Below are 20,470 nucleotides of genomic sequence, written 5' to 3' on the forward strand. Positions count from 1 at the left end.
CAAAAGTTGGCACTTTCTGTTGTTATTTTAAATCTTTGCCTACAAGGGACTCCTAATAGGTTGGTAAAATCAGGAGAAATTTGGCAGAAGTGGTTTCCTGGGACCTGGCAGTATAGGCACCTGTGGAATGAGAGGGCCCAGGTGAGTAAGACAGACGCCCTGCCCTCTTAGGACTTGCAGCCTCAAGGAGGGGACAGACAGGAAAACAAGTATGTGATCACATTAGCGTGTGATCAGTGCTGGGATGGGGAGGGAAAGATGTCCTAGACGGGGTGAAATTGAGCTTCGTTTTACAAGGCAAATGAGAATGAGTCAATAAGGAAAGAAGCAGCAAGCCTGGGGTCAGGGCTTGAGTCTACAGACTCCAAGGGAACTGCAGGTGGCTGGGCGCGGCTGGCATGTAAGTCCAAGCGGGTAATCTGGAGAGATGTGTTATTTCAGAAGCTGCAGTTGCAAGTGATGGAAAACTGAAATCGACCAGGCTCAGACAACCAAGGGAAGGTATTGGCTCGTGTGACCAAAAAGTTCTGCGGTTCCGTGGCTCCAGGTGAAGCTGAAGTCACTGAGAAACCAGTTTTTCCCCATCTCTTCCTGGTGCCCTCTTGACTCAGCTTCCTGGCCTTCGTCCATATTTGTAACACACTGTTGGGACCAGCTTAGGTCTCTAGTCCACTTCTGAACCAATCATGATACCCAGGGATGACACTGGGGTGGGATCAACTCCACAGCACCACATGGATCCCCAAAGGAGAAAGGCAAAGGTGGAAGGGATGTCAGGAGGCCCGGTTTTGAAGGCGATTATCAAAAGATATTGAAAAGCAGAGGGCTGACTTGATTAGATTGGACTTGAGAAAGATTTCCCTGGCTGATGAAAGAAAGAATAGTTCAGAGGGGACCAAAAGAGGAGGCAGGGAGGCCTGCTGGGGTGCTGTTTCATTCATGGAGTGAGAGGCAGCGGCCATGGGTAAGGAGACTGACAAAAATAGGAGACCGTTGGACTTGGAAGTGAAACAGAAGGAGTCCAGAGTATCTTCCAAGTTTCTACTTTGGGGACTGGTGGGGAGAGGGGGCAGGCAGTGCAAATAGGTAGTCAGGAGGCAGACACCTGAGACTTCCCTGGTGGTCCAGGGGCTAACATTCCTTCCTCTGAATGCGAGGGGCCCAGCTTTGATCCCAGGTCAGCGAACTAGATTCCCCCATGCTGCAGGGAAGATGGAAGATTTTGCGTCTGCAATTAAAGACCTGGCACAGCCAAATAAGTAAATAAAGAAAACTAAATATCTGTATCTATCTACCTACCTTACTGCTGGAGAGTCCCTTGGACAGCGAGGAGAACAAAACAGTCAATCCTAAAGGAAATCAATCCTGAACATTCATTGGAAGGACTGATGCTGAAGCAAATCTCAATACTTTGGCTGATGAGAAGAGCCAATTCATTGGGAAAGACCATGATGCTGGGAAAGATTGAAGACGGGAGGAGAAAGGGATGACAGAGGATGAGATGGTTGGATGGCATCACCGACTCAATGGATATGAGTTTGAGCAAGCTCCGGGAAATAGAGAAGGACACAGAAGGCCTGCATGCAGCAGTCCATGGGGGTCACAAATAGTCTGACATGACTTTGAGTGTCTGACAAAGGTGGAAATCCAATTTGGGCAAGTTGAACTTGTGGTGTCTAAGAGAAAGTTGAGCCCAGAAGTCCAGAAGGCAGCTGGTAGGGTATGGGGTCCAGACCCAAGGGCAGAGGCCAAGGCTAGAGATGGAGGTTGCAGTGTCCACAGCCCAGGGGGTTAAGGGTGTGGCCTGGGATCAAATTCTCACCAGCAAGGGTTTGGTGGCAGAGAGGATGGGAGTCAGCTGGGAGCTCGTGTCCTCTCTGTCTGGCCCAGAGGTGGACTGAGTCCAGGCCTGTCAAAGGTCCTTTGGGTTTAGAGGTGACAGCCACTAGTGACCTTGGCAGGAGCAGTCTCCGTGGAGTGGTCGAGGGGGACAGAACCCTGTACAGGCTGCGGATTGAGTGGGAGGTGAAGACAAGGTTGGTGGATGTGAACAGCCTTTTCTAGAAAGCCCAGCTTTTAAAAGAGCAGAAAGGCAGCAGCAGCTTTAGCTGAAAGTGAAAGTCGCTCAGTCGTGTCCAGCTCTTTGCTACCCCATGGACTATGCAGTCCAAGGAATTCTCTAGGCCAGAATACTGAAGTGGGTAGCCTTTCCCTTCTCCAGGGGATCTTCCCAACCCGGGGATTGAACCCAGGTCTCCCGCATTGCAGGCAGATTCTTTACCAGTTGAGCCACCAGGGAAGCCCAGTTGAAGGTAGCTAAAGGTGAGCTTGGGTTGGAGGGGTGATTGTGTGTTAGCATGTTGGTGTACATGGGGGATGGGAGTGTTTTGGGATGAAGGGCCTTAGCCCTGTGCAATCCCCAGAACCTCCCAGAACAAAGTAGGGTGGAGCCGAAACCATGAGGGAGGAGAGGTAAATGACCAAACCAAGGCACTAGGCCCCGAGTACTCACAGGAGTGTGTGTGTGTGTGTGTCTGGGAGATGCAGAGCCTGGGAGGGAGGCTGGCTTTGAAGGGGGATGGCACAGCGGCAACTGGAGGTCAGGGGGAAGGAGTGGAATCTTGGAGTACAAGGGCGGGCCTTGGAGTGGGTTTTCCCAGAGGCTTCAATTCCCTCTGGAAGCTGGAGGCCAGGTCATGGGCTAGCAGCCATGCAGTGGCTGGGGTGATGGAAGGGGAGCATGAACAGGGTAGGTTGAGCGGGGGCAGGAGGGGTGCTCACAGCTAAGCCAGGAGCCATGGATGGGCCATGTCAGAGCAGAGCCAACCACCAAAGGAGCCAGCAGTTCCAAGGGACCTCCTCCAGGCAGGAGGTGGGTGTGCAAGTGAGTGGGCCAGGGTCTGCAGGGGGAATGGGGTATTCTGGGTAGGGCTCAGCAAGTAGTGAGCAGACCTGTTCAGCTGGATCAGATACAGGCTGGAAAGGCCTTGAGTACTGGGTTGAGAGAGAAGTTTCCACTTTGCCCAGAAGGCAACAGGGAACCATGGAAAGTTATTGAGCAAGAATGGGGCCTGACCAAAGCAGTATCTGAGGCTCTTTCTCCAGCTCTATTTCCATGGAGAGATCACATTGAAGGCAGGAATCTGGAACAGAAGAGCAGTCAGAGGGAGGCTGTCAAGGGTCAAATGTCACAGAGGAAGAGCTTTTAGTTCAGAGGCCTAGGAACGCCACATAGCGATGGCCTTCGGCTGGTCCACAGAGCAGCAAGGGGCTTCTCTAGCTCTGCTGGGGGCTGTTCAAGAGGGGACTCTTGTTTCAGAAGGAAACTAACATTGATGGAGACTTGAAAGACATGCCATCTGAAATGATGCTTGTTGGATCTTCCCAACAATCAGATGAAGTCAGAGTTACTGTTCCCTTTGAGAGATAGAGGACCTGAGGCTCAGAGAGGCCAAGTAACCCACCCCGGGCCACACAGCAAGCAAGAAGCAGAGCCACGACTCACCCCGGGTCTGAGCTTCTTGGCTGGCAGGGAGCTCCTGCACGTTCCCTGTGATTCCCCTGTCCTCTGCCATTTCCCCAGGGGTTTCAGCTCCACCCCACTTTGTTCTGGGTGGTTCTGGGGGGCTATGGGCCAAGGGGAGGTCCTGGGGATTGGATAGAAAGCACTGTTGGTCCTGGAGGATCTTAACCCCATGCCCTTGTACCCCAGAGAGTGGGCTTCTCAGGGGGCCGTGTTCAGACTCCCTGGGAAGACATTTGTGGCCTAGCTGAGGTGGACCCCTTGGTCCACGCTGTCACCGCCAGAGGGCGCCAGGTGCGGCCCAGGTGAGGGCGAGGGGAGGAGGCTCCTTTCCTGGCTTCCAGAGGAGCAGAGTGGGCTCCCAGGTCTGGAAGCTGCCCCATCGCGAAGCTGCCCCTTCGTCTCGTCTTGTCTCTCCGCTCAGGTCTCGCTGACCCTCCACCCTCGTTCCTGCTCTGCTCGGGGGAGTCAGATTTCCTCGGCGTGGGTGTCAGGAAGCCTGGGGTCTCTCCTTGCTGACTCCTGCCTGCTCCTGCTTCGGTGAGCACCGCTCACAGATGCGCGGGCCTGGCCTCCTCACGCGGCCACAGTGCCGAGGCGGTGCCAAGCACCGGATTGTCACCGCTGTCACCTCACAGTCTCTTCACAGCCCCGGGTGGGAGTGTTGGCCCGTTCAGGACCGAGAAGGGAGGAGGGCAGTGCCTGGGCTACACAGCCTGCCAGTGGGCCCGGTGGGGGGCCGCCCTGGGAGGGACGGAGGAACCAAGGTCCTGTCTGGGCAGGTTGAGGGATGGGGGCCCCGAAGGGAGCGGCCCCCCCGCCCCCCCACCCTCCTTCAAGGCTATAGCCCACCTTCTCCACTTCCCCAGCTTCATCTCCCCCAGCCTCCTGTCCAACTCCCCCAGCTGCTTAGTCAGGTTTCTCCTGAGATCTTGCCACCCTCCCTCCCCCACCCAAGGGCCTGCCTGCCTGCCACCCTCCCCAAGCTGAGCCCCTTGGCTGTGGCCACCGAGGGCCTGGCCAGGGTCCCAGGCACCACGCTGCAGCGGCCAGGCTGGCCTGGCCAGAGCTCAGGACAGTCCCAGTCTGTCTGGCGGGGCTACGGGTTGGGGATTGGCTGGAGCCGCCCCCGCCTTTGGGAGGAGGGAGAGGGGAGGCTGATGGCTTGTTCAAGGTCACCCTCCTTTTCTCTCCCAGCATCCTGCTTCGACCTTTGTCCCCTCTGCCTCACCTCGAGGAGGAGGCAGGGGGTGAGATGCCTAACACACAGAGGAGAGAGGAACAGTGAAGAGGAAGCATTTGGGAGCTTCTGGTTATTTATTTATTCAGCAAATATTGAGTGCCTACTATATACCAGGCGCTGAGAACACAGCAGTGAACACAGCAGTGAACACAGGGGACCTAATCCCCGCCTGTGGCTCAGCAGGGAGGCAGTGGAGAAATAAACAATCACACAAATATTGTAAACTTGTATTCCTAGCAGTGTGGCAAAGGCTCTGGCTTCCCTGGAGATCTCAGGGGTGAGGAGCCTTATCTGGCCTGGGTGGGCAGTGGGAGGCCGCCTTTGGACACAACCTGTGGCTTTAGTTTTGTGGAGGCCCTGGTGGGGGCTATGCTAAGCCTCAGTTTCCTCAACTGGAAAACGCAGGAAATAAATATGCCCAGCGGCCTGCAGGCCTCAAAAAGCAAGCACCAGCATCCTCCCTGAGGAAGGGCGAGGGGAGCTCCCAGGGGGAGGGCACTCCAGGAGACCAGCGGCCCTCACAAAGCTCCGAGGTGGCCTCAGGGAGCCGAGGGACCCCCGTGCTGAGCTCCCCCCGGCCCCTCCGCCTAAGGCAGGAGAGGAGGGGCTGGTCCCTGGCTGCCTCCTTGCTCCCCCTCCCACACCCCTGTTTCCAGGCCATGTGGCACCTCCGTGCCCCGGGAGAGGAGGATTCCTCACCTGGGGCTGGGGAAGCCAGGGAAAAGTGGGCGGCATGTGGGGTACCGCTGAGACCAGGTTCGGTTGGAGCACCCGCTCTATCACACCCTACAGCCCCAGGGCAGGGAGGGGGTGCTGTCTCTTTAAGAGCCTTCTGGCTGCTGGGAGCAGATGGCCAGGCCGGCCGGGGCCCCTTGTCCTTTGTGTGGCTTTGCACAAAAGAGGGGGCCAGCTGGGGAGGGGGGGCAGCTGCAGCAGGTGGGAGGGTGGGGCCTTGCCCCTCCCCCTCCTAACCCTGCAAGGATGCCCCTTGGGGAGGTTTGTTCACTAGGAATGTATCTCTTCTCTGGACAGCGTGGCCCCCACATCATCCCCGAATTCCTAGGATACCCTTCCCATGTGGTGTCCCACCTCCTGGGCAGAAGCCTCATCACACCAGGGTCTGCGGACTCCCCTCCTCCCCCCGCCCCCCTAACTCCAAGGCATAAACCTTCTCTCCCTGCCCCCACCTCCAGAGTAGAATCTTCTCTGGCCCTGAGCTCCAGGCTCCAGGGAGAAGTGAGAACGCAGCTACCTCCTTATGGGGGGCAGGGTGCAAAGGATGGCAGGATGCTGGTGGCTGGGGGTTCCTGGGGCAGCTTGGGAGGAGGCCAGAATGAGCATGATGCTGAGGTCTGGGGGTGAGGTGAGTTGCTGGGCTCTGGACCCTGAGTATGGAAAAGAGGCAAGGGGGAATTGGAGGACTCAGCCGAGGCCCTGCCTAATGGGGGGCTGCTGTGGGCAAAATGGAAGACTCCATCATAGGAGAGAGCTGTGAGCAGCTCTGGCTGCCTGCCAGGCGGGAGGGGACAGAGATGAGAGGCTCCCTAAAGATTGGAGGTGCTGGGGGTGGGGTGGCACCCTGCCACTCAGGAGGGCTTAGGCTGAGGAGGCTCTTTTCATTTGTAGCAGACCTCACAGCTCAGACCTGCCCTTGGCCTATTCCTTCTCCTCTATCCAGACCTCCCCACCCTGGGGCTTGGTGCCCAAACCATGATTTAAGAGGAGGAAAAAGGCCCCAGCGCTCTGGCCGGAGGTGTGGCGGACAACGTGGCCGCCGGCTGGGTGGCCCCAGTTGTGGCCCGACAGCACCGCAGCCGGGTGGGGTCGGGCCTGACTCTGCACGGCCGCCCTCAGGAGCCCCGGGGACCTGGAGGCCCCGGCCGGGTCGTGGCCCGACCGCAGGACCCCGGCCGGCTGGCCGCAGGCAGCGTGTGGGGGCGGGGACCCCTGGCTGGGCCCGGGGTTGCTTCTAAATTTAGGAATCTGATTACAGAGTGGCCGAGGAAGGGAAGGGGAGAGGAGGGTGCGAGCGCCGGCTCGGCTCAGCCTGGGCACAGCGGGGTGTGCCCGGGCGGAGGTGCGTCTGGGAGTCCGGGGTTCGAGTGGGAGGGGCCGCGGGCGGGAGGGGGCCTCGGCCTGTGTGCGCCGCAGCACGTGCCTGGGGCGGCGGGGACGGGCACCGGCGCGGCTCGCGGGCTCCGAGCCGCCGCCGCCGGTGTGTGTGCTGGCTCTTTGTGTGCCTGGCAGGGTGGCTGGGTCTGGCTTTGAAAGTCTCTGCCCACCCCCTCCCCCCTCTCCGTCTGTGCCGCGCTACCCGCTTCCCGGTCTGTCACTCTGCCCGTGCTCGTCCTGGGGGAGGGGGCTCTCCTCCCAGCTGGGGTGACAGTGAACTCGGGGCGGGCGTGAGGGGGCGGGGAGGACAGACCCCCAGCTTCCCCCCCAACTCTGCAGTGCAGGTCTTCCCCTGCATTTCCCACGCCCCATCCCGCAACCCCATGGGCCACTGTTTTAGGGTGCGCACTGCAGCCGTTAAAGGGAATTGAGGTGACCCCTGGGGACCCACAGATGCACACCAGAAGCCAGGCTCCTTGGCCCGGTAGCTCTTGGAGGAATTCAATCCTCGGCTGTCCGGCCTCCCATCCGCTCTGGCCCCCAAGGGCGCATGAAGTGTGTGTGTGTGGGGGGGTACCCCCTGCGGAAGGGGGGGTGCGGGGAGTTCCTTGGCAGGAAGGGAAATGGAAGGAAAAGCTGGGCTCCACCCGGGCGGGCGGGCGGGCAGGCGGCCTCAGGGCCCCCGGGGCAGGCGGCGGTAACCCGAGCCCGCTGCTGTGTGGGGCTGGTGTGCACGTGGGTGGGGCTGACCCCTGGCTACTCCTGGGGGTGGGGTGGGGGGGCAGGGGGTCTCCCCCTGTGGGGCAAGTCTACGAGCCCCGGGGGCCGACGGAGGGAAGTGCGCGCCACCCGGGTCCTGACCCCACCCCGCGGAGGTCTAGCCCCGGCCCCCAGGCCCCGCCCCCCGGGCCCTGCCTCCCACCCCAGGGCCAGATGTTCAGCTGGCGGAGGCATCGGCTGGGGGAGGGGTGCTGAGGCCGCAGCCGGCACTACTTCCCTGCCAGCAGCTTCATTGTGTGCGCGAGGAGCGAGCGGCGGCGGAGAGCGGGCGGGCCGCCGAGCGCGCCGGGGAGAGCGAGCGAGCGAGCGAGCGCGCCGGCTAGGGTGCGAGGCGGCGCCCGCGGCTGCGCTCCCCCGCCTCCCGGCAACTCTGCCCCAGCGCCGCGCGCCGTGCGCGCCGTCCCGCCGCCGCGGCCGCCGGCCGCCGTCGCAGGCGGGGGTCGGGTCCGGACAGGGGTCCCCGCCCGGGGGCTGGGGCGTCCTGGTGCAGCCGAGAGCCGCGGAGCTCGCGGGGAGGGGCGGGGGCGGGGGCGGGCGGCAGTTGCGCCGCAGCGCCGGGTCGCCGAACTGCGTGGGCAGGCGGGCAGCGGGGGCTCCAGGGCGCCCCGAGGGCAGGTTGCCCCGACTTCTCCGGGGAGCCCCCAATTCCGTGGGGGCGTACAGAGCGAGCGCGCCGCAGCCGCACCGGACCTTGCGGCTCTTCCGCCGCGTACCCCACTTCTACACAAACTTTTCTGAAGCCCTCACCTCCGGGGGTCGCGGAGAGCGCCGGGCTGCCCGCCGGGCTCCTGCCCCGCCGGACCCTGGCCACGCTTGACCTCCTGCCTCTCGTAGCCTCAGTGGCGACCCCTCCAGGCCGGGCCGGGCACGGCACTCCAGGCGAGCGCGGCCACCACCGCGGCTCTGCGAAGGCTCCCGCGCCCCCTGGGGCGGCTGGGCGGGGGTAATGCCCTCTGTGATGGAGAAGCCGAGTGCGGGCTCCGGGATCCTGTCCCGCAGCCGGGCCAAGACGGCGCCCAACGGCGGACAGCCGCACTCGGAGGATGACAGCAGCGAGGAGGAGCATTCGCACGGTGAGCCCGGTTGCCTGGGGTTAAAGGCGCACCGGCCCGGGGTGGGGGGCGCGGGGGACAGTTGCCGACCCCAGGGGTACTGTTAGGCATGGTTCCTGCCCTCCCTGAATCGTAGCCTCTGCTTTGCTCCCCACAAGCCGGCACCGGGAATCTGGAGGCTGGGCCCCTAGCTGCCGGGGAGGCGGTCCTGCCTGCCTCCTCCCTGCCCTCAGCCCCCGAGGTACTCAGCCGTCCCTCCCTTTCACAGCTTAGGCTCCTCATACCTTACCACCTTGCAGGGGACTGAGGGCTGGCTGGGGCAGGAGCTGGAAAGACACTTCCACACCAAGCCGTGAGGCTCATGTGGTGGGGAGGAGCCTTGGATTCCCTGCAGGGCTGTGGTCCAGGTCTAGGGGCAGCCCTGCAACCCCTCACCTCCCCCCCCCCCCACCAACTCAGAACAAAGGGCTCTGCTGGGCCTGGGCTTTAAAACTGGCCCCTATCCTTCCCCCCCACCCCCCAGGGCTATAGCTAGGCAAGGTCTCTCCTTTTTCCAGTTCCTTCTGTGATTGAGGGTAACTGAGGAGATGATCAGGGAAAAGTGAGCCTCCTGGAAGGTGGGTGTCCTGGGTGGTCAGGAAGAACTCCAGGCCAGCCACCTCCCCCGCCACATCCTCCCATCCTCCCGCCCTCCCTCCCTGGAGTCCTGACTGCCTCCCCTTGGCTCCACAGACAGCATGATCCGCGTTGGAACCAATTACCAGGCCGTAATTCCGGAGTGCAAGCCTGGTGAGTGGCAGGACAGGCTGTGAAGGGAGGGGACTTGAGGGCCAGTGGCTTGGCCCTGGGCCCACCTGGGGGAGCCCTTGACTGGCGCCCACTGGTGGGACAGGCGGGGGTGGGTGGCCGGCCCTGTGGCATGGTTAGTTTTCCTGTTCTGCCTTCCTGTCTGGTTCTCTGCCCCTCCTTCCCCTCTGGGCCTCACCTCACAGGCCTCACTCCGCCGCCCTCTGGCCATGGGTCCAGGCCAGGGCCAGCCGGGTGATGGTATCCTCTGCCTTTCAGAGAGCCCCGCACGCTACAGTAACAAGGAGCTGAAGGGGATGTTGGTGTGGTCCCCCAACCACTGTGTGTCAGATGCCAAGCGTGAGTGGGGTGGGACCCTGGGTTCATGCATACCCTTGGGAGCTGGGGGCCTGGTTCTCCTATCAGCCGCCAGCCGGCTCTTCTCAGAAGTGGGCTAGAGGCTGAGACATGTGGGTTCAACCCCTGCCCTGGGGCTCAGGGTCAGGGGCCTAGTCCCTGGGGGCATACCCCTGTCTGGACAGGCCTGGGTTAGGAGTTGTAACCCCTCCTCCAAGAGCTGGCTCCTCCCGCCTCTGCAGTTGACAAGTACATTGCGATGGCCAAGGAGAAGCACGGTTACAACATCGAGCAGGTGAGCCTTGGCCCCACAGGGATTTGGGGAGGAGACAGCACGGTGCTGGGGGCAGCTGAGCCTGAGTCCTCCTCTCTCCTGGGCCAGGCACTGGGCATGCTCCTGTGGCATAAACACGACGTAGAGAAGTCGTTGGCTGACCTGGCCAACTTCACCCCATTCCCAGATGAGTGGACGGTAGAGGACAAGGTGCTGTTTGAACAGGCCTTTGGCTTCCATGGCAAGTGCTTCCAGCGGATCCAGCAGATGGTAAAGCCCTCCACCCCTGTTGCTGCTCCTTGGCTCCTTCTTTCTGATAAGCCTTTCTGGGGCCTGGAGTCTTATAAGGGTGGGCTCCAGCCTCTGGTGTTGCCCCCTGCCCCCAGCTGCCTGACAAGCTGATTCCCAGCCTGGTGAAGTATTACTACTCTTGGAAGAAGACCCGCAGCCGGACCAGTGTGATGGACAGACAGGCTCGGCGGCTTGGGGGCCGAAAGGACAAGGAAGACAGGTGGGGGCCTGGGAAGCTGTAGGTGGGGGTAGACGGCGCTCCTGCAGGCCCTAACCCCTGCCTCACCCGCTCCTTGGCCCCTGTGTAAGCAGCGATGAGCTTGAAGAGGGACGAGGAGCCGTGAGTGAGGGGGAGCCGGACGCTGGAGACCCCAAGAGAGAGGTGAGGGGGCAGAGCTCTGCTGGCCCGCCCGCTGGCCCACCCTCTCCTTGGGCTCTGCACCGCCCACCTCCTCTTCTTTTCCTGGCAGCCTCTCCCCTCTCGGCCCCTGAATGCCCGCCCGGGGCCAGGAAAGAAGGAGGCCCAGGGCTCCCAGTACCGCCACCATCCGCTGAGAACTCGGAGGCGCCCGCCCAAAGGCATGTACCTCAGCCCCGAGGGCCTCACCGCAGTGTCGGGGAGCCCGGACCTTGCCAACCTCACGCTTCGAGGCCTTGACTCCCAGCTCATCTCCCTCAAGCGCCAGGTAGGGGGCCCAGGGAAAGGAGGAGCTGTGAGAGAGGACAGTTGGCAGCTGGGCTGTAAGGGAGTTTGTGTGGTTGCCAAGCCTGCATCTTCCCCATCCTCTGGGCTTCTGGGTAACTTGATGTTCTTTTTTGGTCATTAAAAAATAAATAACGCTGGTCTTTGAAAAGGGCGAACCCCAGTGTCTCCCCTACTGAATCGTTGTGAGCGATTAGATGAGGTAGATGGCTGGGTGAGGGTTGCTATTGATGGCCTCCTGGGGTGGAGTTTGATGGCCCTCCTTTGACTTAACCTTCCCAGGTGCAAAGCATGAAGCAGACCAATAGCAGCCTCCGCCAAGCCCTGGAGGGCGGCATTGATCCACTCCGCCCCCCTGAGGTGAGGCTGCTCTTCCAAGTTCGGGGGACAGGAGGGATTCTGGTTGGCGGCAGAGCAAGAAAGGGGAGTTTTGTTTGGAGAGCAGGCTCTCTGTTCCCTATTGAGTCTCAAGCATCCATGCCTTGCTCTGCAGGCCAGTACCAAGTTCAACTCCCGCTGGACCACCGATGAGCAGCTCTTGGCTGTACAAGGTGGGTGAGGCTCTGGGGAGAACAGAGGGCCCCAGGAGTGTTTCCTTCCCCCCAGGGAGCTGGGGCAGAGGGGAAGGATCAGGGAAGTAACTAGATCTAAGGCGGTATTCATGCTCTGCTGCCCTTTTGACCCTTGCAGCCATCCGTAGGTATGGCAAAGACTTTGGGGCTATTGCAGAGGTGATTGGGAACAAGACTCTGACCCAGGTGAAGACCTTCTTTGTGAGCTACCGGCGCCGCTTCAATCTGGAGGAGGTGCTGCAGGAGTGGGAGGCCGAGCAGGATGGGGCCCCTGGAGCCCCGGTCCCCATGGAGGAGGCTAGGAGAGGGGCTCCCTTGCCAGCCCCAGCCCTAGAGGAAGATGATGAGGTGAGAAGGGGAGAGAGAAATGCTGCAGAGGAGAGAGGAGAGGAACCACCTCCGTCCTTAAAGGCTGGGCTGAGGGTGTGCTCGACCCTGGTTCCTCACGCTCCTGTCTCCTCTCAGGTCCAGATTACATCCGTCTCCACGTCGGGACCCCGATCGGGGCCCCCTCCGCCGGCCCCTCCTCCCCCTCCCACCTCGCTGTCCCAGCCACCCCCACTGCTGAGGCCACCCTTGCCCACGGCCCCCACCCTGCTTCGCCAGCCACCTCCACTCCAGCAGGGCCGTTTCCTTCAGCCCCGGCTGGCCCCCAACCAGCCGCCACCACCTCTCATCCGCCCTGCCCTGGCTGCCTCCCGCCACAGTGCCCGCCCTGGTCCACAGCCCCCACCCACCCTGATTGGAGCCCCTCCTCTGGAGCCTCCAGCACCCTCGCTCTGAGCCCCGAGGCTCTCCGCCAACCAGAGGCTCCAGAACCCCTCGGCTGGGCGTCCTTGGGAACCTCCAGCTTCACCAAGGACAGAAGCGACTAGAGCTTGCGCCAGGCCTTCCGAGGACCCGGAGCTGCCGCGATAGGCACAGCTGGCCCTGTGGGTTCCGCACGTTATTTCTGGTGGCCAAGCCCAGCCAGGGTCTAGGGGTACTGTTTTCCTGGCTGGGACTGGAATGGCTGCATCCTAGGCTGCCAGGGCTTGGCCTTTGGTCCTGCCCTTCGTGTGTAGGGGGTAGTGACCATAGTGTGAGAGCTGGGGGCGAGGACAGTTTAATGTGTTGGCTGTTCTTCCTCTTTTCCTTCTTGTAGCAATAAGTCTGGGTGAGGTGGGGAGGGTGCTGGAGGGGGGAGGTGGGCAGAGAGGTCCCTTGGGGCCGGAGGGGGTAGCTCTCCTGTCTTCAGGGTCCGGGAGGGGATGCTGAGGAGCTCTGAGGGTGCCCCCCTGCCCACAAGCCTACAGAAAGGAGGGTTGGGAACATATGCAGACATGGGTTTATTTTTCAATGTTTTTTAAAAATAAAACGTTCAAGCACACTGAATCTTCTTTTGGTTTAAGGGTCCCAGGCTTAGTGTCTTTGTCAGGGCCATGGGTCCACCCGGCACTGCCCCTTCCCCCCCAGACAGAAGTTAGTTCTCCCCAGCAAGGCAGGTGGGCTGGGCCATATCTTGCCCATGGGGACTGGGTCCCTGCCCAGTTGGGATAAGAAGCAGGAGGAGGCAGCTCAGATTCCAAACATTCTCTTTATTACGTGTTTGATCCAGAGGAGAAACTAAGTGCAGGAAGGGGGGCTGGGTGGGGAGGGGCCACCTTGCCTGGGAGCCCCCCCTCGACCACCACCCCCTTTGGGAGCCAAGCCTTGCCCTCCGGGCCCCTGGGAGCACCCGGGCTGTTCCATAGGGCAGGAAGTGGGAGGGAAGGAGGGAGGGGGAAGCCCTTGGTAGGAGCCGGAGCCCACAGTCAGGGCTTGGGGTGGGAGGGCTGAGGTTGGCGAGGCCCCTTCCTGGGACCCAAGGGCTCAACTTGCCATGGAGCCAGGCCTGGGAGTGGGGTGATGAGTAGGGGTGGAGTCATCATAAATCAAAAAAAAAAAAAAAAACCATAAAATAATAAAATAAAAAATAAAACCCATCACAAAAAATGTACAACTCAGGTGAGGGTAGAGGCAGCCTCTGTTTAGGACCCCCTCCCCCAATTTCTCAAGAACAGAAACAGCAGAGAAATAAATTAAGGGATGCAGCGGCTGCCACCAGCCAAGCGCCCATAACCAGCCACTTCCACACTGGCTGCGGAGGTCGGCGAGCTGGGAGGCCCTTGGCCCATCTGCCCCCCAACCCCGTGGAGGGCAGAGGCTCCCAGCCCCGCTGCCCTCCGCAGCCTTGGCCAGGCAGCCCTGGAGGCCCCGGGCAGTGTCTCCTGAGAGGAGGGGCGACAGTGTGAGGAAGAGAAGGCAAGGCCGAGATGAGTGGTGAGGGAAGTCACTGCTATGGAACTAGCTGGTGCCCAGATTAATGCCAATGGAGAGGAGCAGCGGGGAGAGGACCGGCGAGGGGGCTGTGCTTTCAGACAAAGGCTCTCCCAGAAAGGAGGATGCCATCGTCCCTATTCCAGAGACTAGCAGCCCAGGTGGCCCCGGGGGGCCGGGGAGCCCATCTGCCCTGCGGTCCCCTCCCCTCTCCCAGCCCTGGGGTCAGCCCCGCCTTCTACCCAGGAGAGGGTGGGAGAAGATGGCACAGACTTCTTGAGGAGGGGAACGAACGTCCCCACAGCAGCTTGTGGAAGGAAATGCCCAGCCTCTGGGGAAGGAGGGGCAGAGGATTCAGTGTGGAGGGAGGCCGAGCCCCGCGCCTAGCCTGCCAGCCCCAGGCCGCCACCAGCCCCTCGCTTCTGGGCTGCGCGGCACCCCCGCCCCAGCCCCCAGCCGCCCAGGCCTCCAGCCCAGGGGCCTGAGGTCAGGGGAAGGCCACCTCTGGTGGTTTGCTTGGAGGGGAAGGAGGAGAGGAGAGGGGAGAAGCCCAAAGTGGGCCTGGCGGAGGGCCTGACAGGGAACTCCACCACTCTTGCCTGAGAGTGTTCCAGCCCTGAGCCACCCTCCCGGGAAACCCCACAGATCCAGTCTCAACTGTCCCAATGGGGCAGGGAGGGAAAGGTGGCCGCTGGGATTTTTTTTTTTCTTTTTTCTTTTTGGTAATAAAAAATTTCTTGGTTTAGGCGAAATACTCTGTGCAACCGCAGTACCGAGGGGGAGCCCTGCCCCCCCACCCCTCCCTCCCCTTCCTTTGCCTCCTGTGGGAGAGAGGGGGGAAGAGGGGCTATCTGGGCAGGGGTAACCGTGGGGAGGGGGAGAGAACCATCTCCCATCCCCCACAAACATGGAGGAAAAACTGAGGAGGGCGGGGAGGGGAGAAGTGCCAGCAGGGGAGACACACCGATCCATCTCTGCAGTCTGGCCCGGGCGGGCGGAGCGCCGGCCCCAGCAGCTAAGTCCAGCTGGCCGCCTCCGCGCCCCCCACTCCTGGCAGCCTATTAAAGCTTAAGCTCGTTGGCTATTTTGGAGGCAATGTTTTTGAAGGCCATGGAGGTGCCCGATATCCGCTTAAACCGAACACCGTTGAGAGACAGCCGCGGCAGTTTGCACACCTCCATCTCCCACTGCACGAAGTTCTCGTGGCCGGGCGTGCCGTGCATGCACAGCAGCATGTACTTCTCGTGCAGCTCGCTCTGGCAGCTGTTGGCGTCCAGCACCTTGCGGATCTCCCGCATCATCTCGTTGGGCTCCATGGAGCTTGTGGTCTTCATGCTCCACGTGAAGCGCAGTGAGCGGGGCTTGGCCTCCCGAAACTCTTCCTTCTCTTTGTCGTTGCCGCCGCTGCCCACCACGTGAGGTCTGCGGAGAGGGCAGAGAGGGCGTCAGGCAGGCGCCGCGGTGTCCCACCCACAGGAGCACCCCCCTGGATGGACCCTGAGACCAGAGAGGACAGCGGGAGGGTGCCCCGGAGGCAGCGGTGCTGGAAGACAGAGCGTTAGAGCTGTCCCGGGGAGCGCAGGCGGGCAAGGAGGGTGGGCAGTCCTGCACCCCCATCTCTCAGGGCAGAGCAGCAGGGAGGAGAAGCCAAGCCCCTGGCCAGGACTGACGAGGTGATAGCTCCATGCTTTCCTTCAAAGAGGAGAGGGTCGGGGAAGAATGGGGAGCACCACACAGCAGCCCTGAACAAGTTCACAGACCGGACAGAGAAAAGCAGCTGCTTCACGAGAGCTGAGGCTGTCCGTGGGTGGGAGTCCGTAGCCCCAACCACCCGGCCTGGGGCTTCCTGCTTCCAGAATCTACCGGATCTCAGGAGAAGGGCCCACACCTGCTGCAGTGGAGGTGAGGGGTGCTCTGAGCAGACGGAGGCCCTACGAGGGTGGGGACAGGGCAGAAGCACGGGAGGAAGAGCCATGTGGCAGAAGGAAGAGAGGAGCAGGAGGCTCGTGGCGAGCCTGGTGGCCCGCGCGGGGCCGGCGCCGGCTCCAGCCCTCTCTCACCTGAGCGTCTCCACTCGGTCTTTGCTTTCAGGTTCATTCAGGTTCCTCAAAAAACAGAGCGAGGGAGAGTTTAGTGCTGGGACCTCTGTGAGGGTGGGTCCAGGGAGGTGCCACCAGTGGGTGGGCGGGACCCAAGCCCAGAAGGCCACTTGCCCATCACTGGCAGGCTGTGAGGCTCGGTGGCCCGCGGCCCCTCACGCTAGCAGCTTGACCGTCCCTCTCCAGGGGAGCCCAGCATGGTGGGGGGGCTGCCCCTCCCCACACAGAGATCCGTGCCAGCGAGGAGGAGCCGGGGAGGAGAGTAGACGTGTGGGCACTCATGGAGCACACAGCCCACAGCCAGGGCTCTGGGGAGGGGGTTCCTGCTCTAGGGCCCCAGGGCTGGGTCTCAGAACTGTGGTCCTCTTAGAGGAAAGGGGCGAGGGGATAAACAGAGGCCTCTCTCAGGAGGCTCAAAGGGCTAAAACCTGCTGGGAGTATGCCTGGGGCTCAGTGCCTGGGGCTGGATGGTGGGGAGAAGGGCCCTGAGGCCTGCTGGAGACAGGCCTGCCTCCCTCTTTTATAACTCCCCTGCCTGCCAGGCCATCTGCTGATACAGAAGGGAGACGAGGGCAGGGCAGGGCAGACACCTTGGGAGGGTGGGTGGGGAAGAGGTCTGGCCCCGCTGAGCGGCTTCTCCAGCTCCTGGCTGGAAGACGGGTGCCTGGAGCCGGGGAACTGGGAGTGCGGAGGAGAGCAAGGACGGAGGAGAGAGCGAGCAGCAGCGGCACATGTAAAAGGAACACAAAGAGACAACAGACACACGAACGCAGACCAGCGCGCCTCGAGCAGGCGCCTGCGCTGAGCAGGGGAGGGAGCCTGGCTGCTCTCTCGGGCCCCACCTGGATCCTGCCCCGTGGGTGGAGGCACCCTGCAGGGCAGGCCCCCACTGGGGCCCCATGAGTCAACAGCCAGCCATGCACTGAAGAGCTGGGTGGGGAGTGGCGGGCGGAAGGGGGAAAGCCTGGAGACCCTGTCTCGGCCGTCTGTCAGCCAGGCACCGGGTGCCTGTCAGGTGTCCCCGCCCCAGGGTAGGGCCTGGGCTGACGGCCTTGGGGAACCACGGCTCCAGCCTGCTCCTCAGCTTGGTATACGGCCCACTTAGGCCTCCAGACAGGACGAAGGCAGGGCTGGGGGCGACAGAGCCAGGAGTCGGCCCAGGAAGGCAGGCGCCTGAGTGCGGGGGGATCTCCCTCTGCCGCCAGGGCGAAGGGGTAGGACATCCCAGCTCCTGGCTCTTGGGAAGCCACAGGCCATAACTGGAGAACACAGTCCACAGAGGATGCGGCTCCAGCCGCCCAGCAAAGGCTGGAGGCCCAAGGCCTGCTGGGGTGGGGGAGGGGTGGTCTTGTTCCACGGAGCTGCCAGAAGGGGGTGCTGTGCCCCGCTCGAGAGGCAAAGGCTCCTCGGGCCTGAGGTGTCAGGCAGAAGCCGAGACACCCCAGTGTCCCTGCAGGGTCCCTGAAGTCCTGCCATCCCAGAGGACCTGCAGTTCAGGGCACCAGGGAAGAGGAGGCCCAGGAGACCCAGAGTGAGACACCATCCCAGACACACTTCTGACCCGGGTGGAGCTTCTTCAGAGCGCATGCACAGACACGGGAAACGGCCAGAAGAGGAGCCCACCACGCTTGTGACCAAAACCCGGGGTAGGGGGCTAGGGGGAGGAGCCAATCTTAAAGGGAGAATTCCCTGAGAAGGTTCCCCTTGCTGGGGGACGGGCCCATCGTTTTCAGAGCCATCTGCCCTCAGTGGGCAACCATGGCCTCGCGGGCCACCCTGTCAGAGGTCGTCGTCTTCCCTTTAAGATGGCAGAGAGTGCCACACGGACGTGGTTAGCAGATGGAGGAGGGCGCGAGAGCCAGAGAGGGGCATTAGTGATGGAGGCAGGACACAGGACACAGACACACACACACAGCGGGCTCAACGCCTACCTTCTGGCAAACCTGAAAGACAGATTTCTAAAAAAACAAACAAAAAAAGACAAAATAAAAAAAGAAATAAAAAAAAAAAACCAACAAGACGGTATGTGGATAAGCAGGTGGGGAGTGGGCTTTACAGGTTCAAGGGTCACCCCCACTTTCGGAGGAGCCGCTCAGCGAGACTAGAGTCCCAGACACCCCCATCTGCTCACGCCCCACCCTGCAGCCCCACAGCTGCAGCCCGAGGTGGAAGGGGGCCCAGCCTGGCTACACTGGCTGAGTAGAGCAAAGTACAGGAGGAAGGGCAGGCAAACCCACTCTCTCCAAGCCGCCTGCTTGCTGTATCCTGAGCTACGCTAAGATGGCTGAGGTGGCAGGGGGATGGAGACAGGGAGCACCCCACGAGGCCGGACTGCTGGACGCCCCTCAAGGATGAACGCTGTTTCTATGGGTCATCAGGGGCCAGAAGTGAGAAACCTCATGAAGAGGATCTCCACCCTGGTTCCCACACAGGGAAGCGTCAGAGTGCAGCAGCCTGCATGGGAGCTACCCTGGGCCCCCAGCAGTTACTTAGCTCGTGGCCTTCATCCTGGCACACTGCCCCACCCACCACCCCCTCCAGCCCAGCAGACGAATATGGCTGCGACAGACAAAACCAACTGGGTGGGGAGCAAGGAGGTCAAACGGGGCGAGACAAGAGACCAGGAGAAACTCTCCTTGCCGGCCCAGCCTGGCTCAGGCCTCATGACTTTGCAGCTGCGTCACCAAATATAAGTTTCCATGGGAACCCAGGAGAGAAGAGGGGGGCTTTTATTTTAGCATCTGAGTTCACACTCTCCTAGAGAGGAGGCGGCATCGGCCATCTGCTTGGGCCAGAGAACAAGGGGTGTTGTGTGAGGAGCTGGGGAGGCCTGAGAGGGATGGACAGGTCTGAGCGCCTCAGGTGCCAACAAGACTCAATTTCTGAGGCTTCCTGAGGCTGCTTCTAACCCCCTAGGGACCTAATCCCAGCTCTAACCCCAGGTGTTCTCATCCCCTCCCTCAGGCAGGTGCAGGGCCTGGCCTCAGCCTCTCTGCTGCCCTAGGCCCCCTACTCACCTGCGTACAAACTTGGAGGTGAATTTGCTGAAGATGCTCCCTGAGGCCCCCCGCCGGCCCTGGCTGTTGCCAGAGGGAGAGGCCGGGGTGACACCGTAGGGCAAATTCTGCTGGTCCCGCACCTGCCGGAGCTGTCCAGCGTGGAAGGTGCTTCGACTGGACACACCCCGGGGGAAATTAGTTCGGTCTGGGGCTCCACCACTGCTGCTGATGTTGTGGGCGGAGGGGGAGGCGACAGGGACACGCTGGGGGGCTGTGCTGTGGGAAGAGAGGTGGGGGTGGGGGAAACGCATCAGGGCACAAGGTGGCGGCCCCGCCAGCGGCTGGAGCACCCTGGGGAGGGAAAAGGGAAGGGAGAAGCTAAGGCAGGGGGAGGCAGCCATCACAGAGGACACAGAAGGAAGGGATTTGACCACTGAGGACACCAGTAAGGTGGAAGGGGGAGGAGATGGTTTCGGGGAGGGAGGGAGGCAGGGAAGGATACGCGTGTGGAGAGCAGTACAGGCTGGACAGGAGTGGCTCCCTGGGAGCCAGGCAGACTGGAACCTCCAGGGGACAATGTTGACCAACCCTCAAGGACTGAGTCCCTGTGATGCTGACTGTCCCTGGATCCTAAGGAAGTCCAGGAAGGCTCAGAACAAAAAGGCTTCCTTCTGGAGCCTTGGGGCGGCTTCGTGCATGTCTGTTCTGAGAGGGAGAACTGGAGGGTCGGTAAGCTACTTTTGCTTCCCTCTACTTCCTGGCTGCAGGAGACAGCCACCTCTTGTGGCTAAAATGACAAGAACAAAGCAGGACCCCCAGGTGGGAAGAAATCATGGGGGCGGAGGGGGGGCAGGCTGAGGGCAGCGGTGCGGCAGCTGCCCCAGCACACTTGCCTGGGCCGCGGCACCTCACAGTTACTGTCCGTGGGGGGCAGCCCAGTGGCCTTGTTGGGGTGCACGGAGGCCGACATGGATTTCTGGTGCTGGCGGGGCCGGGCCGCAGAGACCGCGGCGGAAGCAGAAGCCGTGGAGGCCCGGGACCCTGGCATGGTTAGGCTAGGAGACAAAAGCAGCGGAGAGGCATGGGTTAGGGGCGGGTGGGGGCAGGAGGCTTGGTTAGGAAGCAAGGGCGGGGTGGGAAGGGCCAGAGGGGAGCCTCGGCAGGATGCACGTCAGGCCCAGAAGCAGCAATGGGGCACAAGTCAGAGCCCAGGGAGGCAAGGCTGGGGAGCGGAGGGCAGGGCAAGGAAGGCGAGCGGGCCGGAGCCTGGGGAAGGAAACCCAGAGTGCAGGTTAAGTTGACAGGAGGCCACTGCCCCTGGGCTGCACCGATCTCCTATGAATTGTAAGAACAAAGATGTGCTGTTGCCAGAAAGAGCAGG

General features: G+C 61.7%; 2 protein-coding genes across 12 annotated transcripts in view; one reads left to right on the top strand and one right to left on the bottom strand.

Moving 5' to 3' along the window:
• The first annotated feature begins 8,200 nt into the window (after positions 1–8,200).
• RCOR2 (REST corepressor 2) lies at positions 8,201–12,574 on the top strand. 3 transcript variants are annotated; one of them, XM_055415682.2, is made up of 12 exons: positions 8,201–8,731; positions 9,443–9,499; positions 9,776–9,856; positions 10,096–10,148; positions 10,236–10,397; positions 10,514–10,638; positions 10,731–10,800; positions 10,889–11,104; positions 11,404–11,481; positions 11,615–11,672; positions 11,812–12,041; positions 12,159–12,574. In XM_055415682.2, exons 1-12 carry the CDS (start codon positions 8,605–8,607, stop codon positions 12,474–12,476), a joined length of 1,575 nt encoding a protein of 524 aa, XP_055271657.1. In that variant the 5' UTR covers positions 8,201–8,604; the 3' UTR covers positions 12,477–12,574. The 3 variants fall into 3 exon arrangements, with proteins under 3 accessions (XP_055271657.1, XP_088688505.1, XP_055271658.1); XM_088832379.1 differs by having other exon boundaries at positions 11,812–12,574; XM_055415683.2 differs by lacking the exon at positions 11,812–12,041.
• A 676-nt stretch (positions 12,575–13,250) lies between these two features.
• The window catches only part of MARK2 (microtubule affinity regulating kinase 2), a 56,006-nt gene continuing 48,786 nt past the window's right edge, over positions 13,251–20,470 (bottom strand). For 4 of the 9 annotated variants that reach the window (XM_088832378.1, XM_055415673.2, XM_055415672.2 and 1 more), the window contains exons 15-19: positions 19,983–20,144; positions 19,108–19,365; positions 18,022–18,048; positions 16,052–16,096; positions 13,251–15,413 (exon numbers count right to left, since the gene is read on the bottom strand). In XM_088832378.1, the coding sequence (XP_088688504.1) occupies positions 15,053–15,413; positions 16,052–16,096; positions 18,022–18,048; positions 19,108–19,365; positions 19,983–20,144 (853 nt within the window). In that variant the 3' untranslated portion in view covers positions 13,251–15,052. The remainder of the gene's footprint in view (positions 15,414–16,051; positions 16,097–18,021; positions 18,049–19,107; positions 19,366–19,982; positions 20,145–20,470) is intronic. The other 5 variants (XM_055415679.2, XM_055415678.2, XM_055415675.2 and 2 more) reach the window with 3 other exon arrangements.

The sequence above is a fragment of the Moschus berezovskii genome, chromosome 25 (genome assembly GCF_049115385.1).
Source record: "Moschus berezovskii isolate FMDL1 chromosome 25, NW_MosBer_1.0, whole genome shotgun sequence".
NCBI lineage: Eukaryota > Metazoa > Chordata > Mammalia > Artiodactyla > Moschidae > Moschus > Moschus berezovskii.